Source organism: Cyprinodon variegatus, unplaced genomic scaffold (genome assembly GCF_000732505.1).
Source record: "Cyprinodon variegatus isolate N-32 unplaced genomic scaffold, C_variegatus-1.0 Scaffold143, whole genome shotgun sequence".
Lineage (NCBI taxonomy): Eukaryota > Metazoa > Chordata > Actinopteri > Cyprinodontiformes > Cyprinodontidae > Cyprinodon > Cyprinodon variegatus.
The window spans coordinates 986926-997798 of record NW_015150596.1 but is presented as its reverse complement, the minus strand read 5'-3'; the positions used below and the strand labels follow the sequence as shown (position 1 = coordinate 997798).

At 36.4% G+C, this 10873-nt stretch overlaps 1 protein-coding gene across 1 annotated transcript in view; it reads left to right on the top strand.

Moving 5' to 3' along the window:
- The first annotated feature begins 4634 nt into the window (after positions 1 to 4634).
- The window catches only part of LOC107086112 (vesicle-associated membrane protein 2-like), a 13898-nt gene continuing 7659 nt past the window's right edge, over positions 4635 to 10873 (top strand). Inside the window, exons 1-3 of the mRNA XM_015376861.1 lie at positions 4635 to 4831; positions 7294 to 7423; positions 7652 to 7810. Of these exons, the coding sequence (XP_015232347.1) occupies positions 4830 to 4831; positions 7294 to 7423; positions 7652 to 7810 (291 nt within the window). The 5' untranslated portion in view covers positions 4635 to 4829. The remainder of the gene's footprint in view (positions 4832 to 7293; positions 7424 to 7651; positions 7811 to 10873) is intronic.

Below are 10873 nucleotides of genomic sequence, written 5' to 3'. Positions count from 1 at the left end.
CTGTGTGCAATGCTGACCTGTTAATGCTGCTAGCTTTGTGTCTGATGATGTAAATGTTGCTGAAATTTATTTTAGTTTTACTTTGTGTGGATTCAAAGACTCCAATTCTTTTGTTTTCAATTATTCAGTTTTTTTTTTTTCTAATAATAAAGCTGGAGTCAAGATTGGTTCGTTTTAGTAAGAATAGTTTCCTAGAAGTGATCAAAGTTTTATCTGTAATTTATATATAAGCAGATTTTTGTTTATTTACTTGTTTGTTGTTGTTTTTTTTATTCTATAGTCAAGATACTCAGATGGTTTTATTTAATTTTATCCTCTTCACTTAAACCAGAATAATTTTTTTTTAAAGATCTTTTTTTAGACTTGAATGTAGCAAAATTGTCAAATTTCTTTCATAATGCAAACCGGATCTGCAGATCCCTTTATTTCATGATGAGGCATGGACTGCAAAGCTGCAAGTTTTACAAAGTGAATCATTAGTAAGTCAAAGAAAAGATTAAAAAAAAACGAAAGTGTTTCAGATTAAATGCTGATAATCTGAAGATGAATTTCTGCTGCGAGTTTAATCTGAACAGAGAGATAAAAGCATGTGAGGAAAAGGTTGAGAAGCGAGAGGAATTTTGAGTTGAAAAAGAATGCTGGTGTCGGTTGGGGGGGTTATGTTATTTTTAATGATTTTCTGTATTTTTTGAGTTTGATCATAACAAGATTGAATGAATTGGTTAAAAATGTGTCCTTGTTTGCTGTGACAGAATCTGTTCACCGTAGAAATAAAGATTTTACCTGGTACCTACCCGCAATCAGATCAGCTTTATTTCTACCAACACATCAGAATCCTGATAAACTTATGACTTAATTTTAACATTTGGTTTTGATGCATTTATTCTGCCTGTTAGGTTTAGGGGGTCGAGGCCTTTTAGTTTCCCATTGATAGTGGGAACAGATTAATATGCCATCTGTGATGCATCACTGTTCAGTTGGAGAATACATTGGCTAGGTCCATGTCACTTCTTCCTATCGTCTTTCTTCACATCTGCGCCCTAAATTAGCTTGTTTTCCATAAAAGTGTAAAAGTGGTTTGAACCAGATCAACTCCTGCCAGAAAAGCCTGTATAGACCTGAAAACCCGTTCATTTCACTGATAGTGTTTCTGTTGTTATGCCGGAGTTACACTCTGGCTCTCCAAATCAGCCCGTCTGGTGCAACTCTGATAATTCAAGGACTGTTCTGTCTAATTTTTTTATCCAAACGGTTTCTAGGGAAACAGTTATAAAGTTCAATTCAAATCAGTTTATTTATATAGCACCAATTCACAACACATGTCATCTCAAGGCATTTTACAATTTAGTGTTTATGCATCTCTGACAGAAGAACAGCGAGACCAAAACACAGGTTTGAGTGTTTCTTTGTTCTCATTTTTCAAAATAATTAGTAAATAAAGCACCATTAAGATTATTTGTTAACGGAATTTATTTAGATGTGTATTTTATGTCCTTTTAATTCAGTTTTATGGATCTATAGAGCTTATATCATTAGAATACCGTTAAAGGAGGGAATAATGGTAGTATGGGCTGCTGTTTGGATTTATCCAAACTTTCTTCTTATAATTTATATTTATGATGTTGATAGTTGTGGCGAGGAGGGAGGCATGCTTTGGAAACCTCAGGACCTGATCTGCTGCTTCTGCAGATAATACAGTTCTGTTGGGTTTACAGCCAAAGGTGACCTGGGTAAGTATGGAAGAAGCTCTTCCATATCTGTGGCCATGATTCTCTGAGGATTATTGATATTTGCTTTGTATTTTAAGGTGAGTCTTTTTTCAAGAAAAGAACTCTGTTAGTTTTGTTTTTCTGCAGAGATGCTAGGAGGGAGTGTGAACAAAAGACAGGTTTGAGCTTCTGCAGATGTGGTGCAGCCTTTACTTCAGTCGATTGTGGTGAAAAAAGAGCTGAACTAAAATGAAAATATCCAAACTCCTTCAGAGCTCCCTTCTCTCCAATTTAAGATCACTGATTATCAGGAAGCAGATGCCAAAGTCAGACCCAGAAATGAGGGAAATTGACCCTCAGTGGCCTGAAAATGCCACACATTGAGCTGAAGAGAAACACACTTCTCAAAAAACTAAAAGGAAAACGTAAACAATACTTCTAATTAAATCAAACTTCTGTGAAAGAAACTGTCCATTTTGTGAGAAACATGTACATTCCCAGCAATTTAATGATGCATCCATGGTCTATAGAGGCCTAAGAGTCACAGAAGAATCTCCAATAAATTAAAGGAAGACTTCTCAGATACCAGTATTTCTCACTGTGAGAATAAGCGAGAATTACTTTCTAACTTCTTGCAGGCATAACAACATTTTTTATCCGCTATCTGTCAAAATATGATGTACTGTCACTATTAACAGTTCATTAAAAACAACAAACATTAACATATCCCACTAGGAGCACTGATTTAGCATCAGATCCATATTTTTGCTCCAATAGTGATTTAACTGGAATTGCTTCCTTTTCACACAGTCTAATTTGCTGAACAAAATGCTGGAGGTCAGGAGCTGCAAACCAACAACTTCACAGCAGATCAATAAGAGAAGAAAGAGCTGCTGCTGCTGCTGCTGCTGCTGCTGTGTCAACACATCACGCAGCGAGCCGAGCGGAACGTGAAGCCATGTTTGATGGGCTTACTTCAACCAGCACTGCTGGGCGCTTTCCACAGCCATCACTCATTTAGATGTTAAGACGCCTGCTTAGGTCTGTTCAGGTAAACAGTTCACACCTCTGATGTTTTCAGTAGAAGACCTTCTCCTTTCTCCAGGTCGCCGGCTGTCGTCGCTGCAGAACCACAGATCTTCCTTCTCAACACAACTTCTGAGAAGCATCAGGCTTTACTGCTTTCATCCTAAAAAAGTTTTTTTTCTGTGCTTTAAATGTGCTGGAGTTTCTTAAACCTTATGTTGCTGTTTTATCAAGGAGTTCTTATAATAACATACTGAGTGGGAATTAAAATTATCATTTTTTTTTTTTAACTTTTGATTGTATTTTTATTTAATTTATTTTATATGATTACATTTCTTTATTTTTTGCTCTCTATAGTGTTATTTTGTCTAAAGTACCTTTTTTTTTTTGTTTCTATCAGTGCTAGGAATGTGGTTTAGGGAATAAAAGTTTCCACCATTTTTCTCATTGAAAATATAATGAACAGACTAATTCTGATTTTAAGCATTTCTGGCTGTGATTGGCTGATACCTTCCTCCTTCCCTGAAAGAGCAGACTGCCAAGAAGGAATCGAATGTTCTTGATAAGGCAGCAAATACCTGCTTCACCTGTTTGTAAGAGTTAAAAAATTGAAATGAGAAGCTCAAAATCTGACTTTTTTTTCTAAGCTTTTTATAGTGATGTAAAGACTTTGATGACATAAATGTTTTTATTATAACCTGATCACCAAAATGAAAAACAAATTTATATCAAAAACATTAATGAGGACACAAACAACTCCAAGCAAAAACTTTTCTCTAATCGGGGCTTGCAGGTGTATCTTGATGTTTTATGTCTGTCTGCTCCTCACTGGTCGGTCAAATCAAAATTGAGTTGACCAAATCCAACTAAAGCTAAATATAGCATAAACACAGGAAGTTTACTGGTTTATTGAAATGTCATTTCTCTTCAAATGTTTTATGAAATTACGTTGCATTATTTTTATTGCTTCATAGGAAAAAAAAATTCTACTTAAATTCCATTTGAATTAATTGCATTTCAGCTTAATTATCATGACCTATGATTGTATTCTAATTTGGGTTCCTGATTTGATAACTGGGATTGTTTATCTCTTTTTAAAAAAAATAAAAAATGTATCCTGAAAAAAGGCTTTCTTGTCTTTCCTAATTTCCAACACCAAACAATTAACCTTTTTTTTTATTTAGCTACTGAACTGACATAGTTCTCTTGTTTCTGACTAAAAAGAAAGTATAACTTTAAAAAAAAATAATACTTGATAAGCAGCAGAGGTTGATGCTGAGAATTAGTATATTTTTTATTCTAAATATAAACTTTTTATTTTCATTTCATAAAAAAAATACAACAGACAGCTAAAGCCTGTCATTTAGCCAGTTATTGAAGACTTACTTACTTTTTAAAATAAAAAAATCAGTGTCAGCCTTATTATTTATTCATAACACTTAACAAACATTATGGATCATATCAGGTTCAGTTTAACCTGAGAAACATTTCAACTTTATTTTAGTGATATAACTATAATCACACTTTTGTTTTATGCTTTAAAAACCTCTTTTAAAAAATTAGTATTCCAATATTAGGCTGCAATTGTCAATAATGTTTTCATGCGACCTCTAGTGGTTAGAAGAGTAAATACATGCTCCAGAATTGAGCGGTTTTTTTTGTTTGTTTGTTTGTTTGTTTTTCCCCACAATAATGAAGTTTTAACCAAATATTTTTTTTTGCTTTTTCATTGAAATCACTCAATGAATGAAATATTAACTTCATAACATACAAAACTGAATAGCAGGAATATATTTAACATATTAAACTGTTCCTGCATTTTAATGGGGACACTGTGTGCGTCTGTTTGTGTGCACGCGCTTTTAGGGGCGGGGCTTCTGGGTGACATCCTGATTTTAGTTTCTTTTATTTGCGCTGTTCTTCCTTCTGGATCAAAAGAAAAGGTGAAATAAGACATCAGCGCGGAAAAATAACGGAACTGATCCACCTTTTTAAAAATTAGACAGAAGTGGGCTCATCCTCTCTGAGCTCTCCTCATCCTCACCCTTCCTCACCCTCTGCCTCTCAGATAATCCTCATCGTCCTGCCACTGAAATGTGAGTTTGTTGATGTTTTATTCTCTTCTGTTTAAATTTAAACCTATAATATTTATGTCTATCCAACTTCTATTAACTGAAATAATTGATTTAGTTCAGTTTGCTTTAGTAAATCCAGCCAATGTATAAACTGTGGGTTAAAAATCTAAATTTTCTCTTAATTAACTTAGTTTTGGTGATTTCTTTTTTTCTAAACTAATTTCCAGTCATCTGGAAATTTCTGGGCTGCAGCACTTTGTCCCTGCAGGAGTCGGACTGTGACTCACCGGCTGACTCACCTAAAAAAACTATTCATCAGCTGTGATCAGGAAAAGCTCCAGAATGCTGCTAAACTCTGCTGCCTTTAAATAAAACAATTAAGGGCTTAGACACAACTACAAAAGAAGCAAAACATCAGATCTAGAAATAATAACTTTTCTGTAAAATAATAAAAGAATAAAACAAAAAAATCAATTGTTAAGCTGAATGTCAGACTCCTTTGGGGGAGGGGATGACAGTTTTAATTCCTGCATGTAGATCTCCATCAGACAGGCTGCTGCTGCTGCTGCATTAATCTTTCTCCATTTTGCCTTTGAAAAACAAGCCTGACTGTTAGTGCATGGCAGCAACTGCTGCTCAGTGGCATTCTGCTCTGTTCTTTCTCTCCGAAAGTTTAAAAACCTCCCCACTAACATAATTTATCCTGAATAAGAATCTACTTTGCTTCTATTGATTATGTCAACAAAAAACCCAAATGAATCAACCACGTTTTTATAGAACTTGATTTTTGATTAATTGTTTTTGCTTCTGATAAATTGCTGATTTATTACTATATTAATTCTAAATCATTTTTAAGAAAGTCCTTAATTTAACACTTTACTTACAAAGAATCAGATTTATTTAATTAATCATACATATTTTTCTTGTTTTAAACAATCCATCAAAATAAAAACATGTTAATAATACTTTTTTGGACTTTTGGAAAAAAAAAATTCCTCATAGTAATCAATCAATTCATAGATCTAATGTCTATGAATAACATGTTGCAGATGAGGAATTTATGCATAAAAGAAGCAGATTTTTTGTTAGTCTTTTTTTCCAAATTCGCCGATTTATTTGATCAACTTATAGGAAACAAAAAGGGATTTTCTCCAATCAGATAAGTTGATGAATGATAAATTGTTTGTCCAATAATCCAATAAACATGGCTCATAATGAACTAGCTAAAACTACCAATGATTGAAAATGCATTGACTAGAGGCTCCTACATTTGAATCCTTCAATATCAGTTTGGCTGTTTCTCTTTGTGATGCATCAGATATTTCCAGATGCTATCAAGGCTCCAAAAAGCATGCCAGTTAGTTTAATTGTTCCCTTTGAAATGTTTTATTATGAGTGTGCCCAATTTTTTTTTTCATATGTGTCTGTTTGGGATCATGTGATGATTTTGTAACTCGGCGTGTCCCAGTCCAGGGCATGCCCCGGTCCAGGGCGTGCCCCAGTCCAGGGCGTGCCCCGGTCCAGGGCGTGCCCCGGTCCAGGGCGTGCCCCAGTCTAGGGCGTGTCCCAGTCCAGGGCGTGCCCCAGTCCAGGGCGTGCCCCAGTGTAATGTATGCACCACTTTTTACCCACTACCTGCTGGAGAGGCATCGGCCCCCTTTGTGCATACACCCGACTCCCAGTCCCACCATCACTACCCACACCAGTGGGTCACAAATGGATGGAAATTAATTAAATTAAGGTCCTTAGTTTGGAGACCAGAAGAATTGAAAATATTTTTTGTTATGTGCAGATGGACGTGTCCAATTAGGCTTGAGTGGAGGGAGAGTGTGAAGTCTTCTTTTCCATTTTTACAGTGATTGTATCTTATTGCATTTCTTTATATATATTTTTGGACATTAAAATAATCAGCATATCATTTTAATGAACAATCAATTTACATGGTTTGCAGAGCTATAGATTAAAGAAGTTGGATGATTAATAAAAGAGGCTCCAAAACATTTCAACCAGTTCAGTGAATCTTGTTTTCCAAAACCAATTGAAGTAGATTTGTTTCTTGTTATAAAATGAATTTAATATGCAATTAATATCATGCAATTAACATCACCTTCAGTTGAGGAAAAAAAGGTTTGGGGGTCTACAATGTTTTCTCACACCGTTATACTTGTATTTGACTCATTTAATCAACACCAAACTAAGATTATGATTTATCTGCTTGGTGAAACAGTCAATAAAAACCCAAACTTATGACATTATTACTACATTATTAACTCATTGAACGCCATCCACTCCACTTCATACATGCTTTATTAGTTGGGCTGTGTTTGAATATAACAGCTGACTGCTGTTATGATGTACAGACATACATCTGTTCAAAGGCCATTTGTTTGTTCAAAGAGATCATCGAAAAAAACTTTTTAGGTTCCATATTCCTAAAATGGCTTATTTAAGAAAACGCTTCTCTGATCACTTTTTCACCGCAGGTCAACTCCAGATGCAGCAGGTACTCCGGGAGCCCCTGGGGGCCCAGAAGGAGATGGAGGGCCTCCAGCTCCTGCCCCCAACCTAACGAGCAACAGGCGACTTCAGCAGACTCAGGCGCAGGTGGATGAGGTGAGGAAACAAGTGTGAGCCGAAACACTTTTGATGAATATGTCAGTGTTCTCTTTTTGCTTATAACGAGAACCCAGATAGTCTATTTTAAAAACACTGATTAAATCCATATTAATGGCAAAAGTGGAATTCAGAGGATTAATAAAAATCAGAGTGTGTGTTGTATTTACTTGCTTTTTTCTGTGGAAATAAGCTCAGTCTTAACTAAGTGGTGTTTTCATCCCTCAGGTGGTGGATATAATGCGTGTGAATGTGGACAAAGTCTTAGAGAGGGACCAGAAGCTGTCAGAACTAGACGATCGGGCCGACGCCCTGCAGGCTGGAGCCTCTCAGTTTGAGAGCAGCGCCGCCAAACTCAAGAACAAGTACTGGTGGAAAAACTGCAAGGTGAGAAGGATTCAAACAGCTCCTCTAATCCATAGCTGCGTCCCAAACCAGAGTTATTGGGATTCAGGGTCATTTATGTCCCAGAGAACAAGAAATATCAAATTAGAATTAATTATCTAAAACTCTAAGTAAATCTTGAGGTTTCCTTCTTTTATAAGGGAGTTTTTCCTCTCCACTGTCGCTACAAGCATGCTTGGTGTGAGGGATTGTCTCTGTAAAGTGCCTTGAGATGACACGTTGTGAATTGGCGCTATACAAATAAACTGAATTGAATGGAATTGAAGTATACGTATGTATAAAAAGTCTATGATTTTAAACAACTGTAACGAGGACTGATTGACCATCTTTGGTTAAAGGTGTCATAATCTGGTATTTTACCATCTTTCCAGAATTGCCTTTAAAGTAATGTTTAATCAATTTTCCAAGAACAAAATTTAAATAGAAGTCAATTGGACCCCTTTCATACCATTTTTCTCTCCTGAGGGTATGCACAAGAATTTGTTTGCAGGTTCATGTAGATGTAGCATTAGCAACATTAGCAATTACTAGGGGTGTAAATAATAATCTTTTTGTATCGATGCGTGGACCCAACAGCCGACGATCCGTTGCATCGACGCGTCTGCAAGAGTATCGATTCATGTTTTTTTTTTCCTCTGCTCTATTTTTATCTATTTGCTCCTTGACGTAATTCTGACTCCCGTGCTGCGGTGGCACTAAACCTATTTTGCCCTCCTACCTCACTTCCTTTAGCCACTACCCTCTTTCCACTTGCAGTATTTTTTGATGCAAGACCTTTTAGAATCTATAACACTGAGGCATTATTATTGTTCAGTGAAGTGGGTGGAGTAAAACTTTGCTACTTATGTTTTTTGCTGCTGTTTCTCAAATTAAATCCATAACGATATTACAGCTTTCATTGATTTATTTTTCAAATTTTAAACATTTGAAAATTTCCAGAACATAATTCCCAGAACAGCCTGTTAGGTAAAAAAAAAAAAAAAAATCAACCAATTAATCGAATCTTATCGTGGTGTATTCTTGAGTGCGGAAATTGATACTGAATCGAATCGCCATGATTTACCCCCCTAGCAGTCACCCACCATCCATCCATTTTCTGACATGCTTGTCCCAATTGGGGTTGCGAGTGGTGCTGGTGCCTATCTCCAGCTGTCCACAGGCAAGAAGTGGGGTACACCCTGGACAGGTTGCCTGTCCATCGCAGGGCAACACAGAGACAAACACGACAAACAACCATTCACACACACTCACAACTAAGCCAATCAACCTAACAGTCATGTTTTTGGACTGTGGGAGGAAGCCAGAGTACCCAGAGAGAACCAACGCATGCTCAGGGAAGACATGCAAACTCCTTGCAGAAAGACCCCGTGCTGGGAATCAAACCCAGACACTGAGCAGCCCTCAGTCACCCACCTTTCCTTTACCATTGTTTTCCAGTCTCGACACAATTAGTAAAAAGTTAGCAGCAACAGTTACTCATTTCCTAAAGCAGAGTCCCTGATTGGTTGAATGGCCGCTTTTGGTGGAATAGAGGTGGGAGTGGTGATAGCAAGTTCGGCTAATGGTAGCAGCAGGGCTCTCAACTGTCATGCATGGACAGCGTTACACCTGCATTTCATCTCTCACTTGGAATTTCTCACTTCTAAACAACACATAAACATACTGATACTAAAATATGGACACCTCACATACAAGAACAATAGGCTCTAAAATCAATTCACAAAGTCAAATATCTATACTTTTGATGCTGCAGTCATTTAATGCATGTTAACAAGAAAATGTACATCTTTGATAGCAACTACTTTTTCTTCCACCTGGTAAGAGTGTAATACGTCAATATGTAATGCCAAGCAGAGCACAATGTGCTGCTAAAACAAACAGTAGCAGATCATCAAAAAGCTCTTTGAGGAGTTATTTTAGAGCCGCAAAAAGGCAAAACCTGTGATGTTGGTGGGAAACCAACAACATGACAACATGGTTAATCTGCAGGTTAAACAACACAGAATATGCAGAAGTGATGATGAGGACTGGGGAGGAAGAGCACAGGTGCTGCTAAACAGAAGGCAGGTACAGTGCTGTTACAGAGTGAGAAAAATAGCAAAAAGTAGGCTATTTCTGCAGATGGAGCTGCTCATATTCAGAAAAGCAGTAATCAAAATAAGTTACCAACTACTTCTAACAAATAACTGCATTAATTCAGCTTATTACAAATACAGAAATGACCAATTAAAGAAAGATTTCCTAATGATTGAATACATTAAAGGTGATTAGATTGATCATACAGACCAACAACTTTAAACGCTTTAAACAAAATACATTCTTGATGCTTAAAATAACAGTTTATGAAATCTATATTTAGATATTTACAATAATTCCAATTTGCTAAAAATGTTTGATGAATATTTGAAATGTTGGTGCTGACAATACTGGGTAATAATTATGCAGTTTATTTATTTACCTAAATATTTCAAAAGGGTTTTTAATTAGAACCATTCAATATTATACATCAGTGATTTTAAAAGACATACTCACTCTCTCTGTTTAAGATGTGTTTCATTGGCTGCAGAGAACTATAGTTTTATTCTATTGTAGGTAGGTGTTTGAGTGACAGTGAAGTCAGAAAAAGAGGAAGGAAAATCTCAATCTGGATTAGAGTGACGTGCACAGGGATTAGCGAGCCAGCTGTGATCTGTGATGTAACTCCTCCCCTCCAACGTTTACACGGGGTTTTTGCTCATGAGAACTGATGTTATCTTTGTCACAATAAATGCAGAATAGAAGATTATGACAGTATGATGTTTTTTTTTTATAGAGCTGCAGTAAACAGTGGATTTCACCATTTTAGCATCAGGAACATTGGTTATTGCAAAGCCGTTTTATTTACAGGCCCTTGCACCAACCCTGCCGCATTATTAACACATAGACGCCTGTCTCTATGTGTCCCAATGTTTTTATTATTCTCTCTCACCCCCTCCCCTCTCAGGGTGTATGGGATTTCCTGACAATCTGTCCCTCTTTTTGTTATGAAGATTGAGCAAGAGTGAT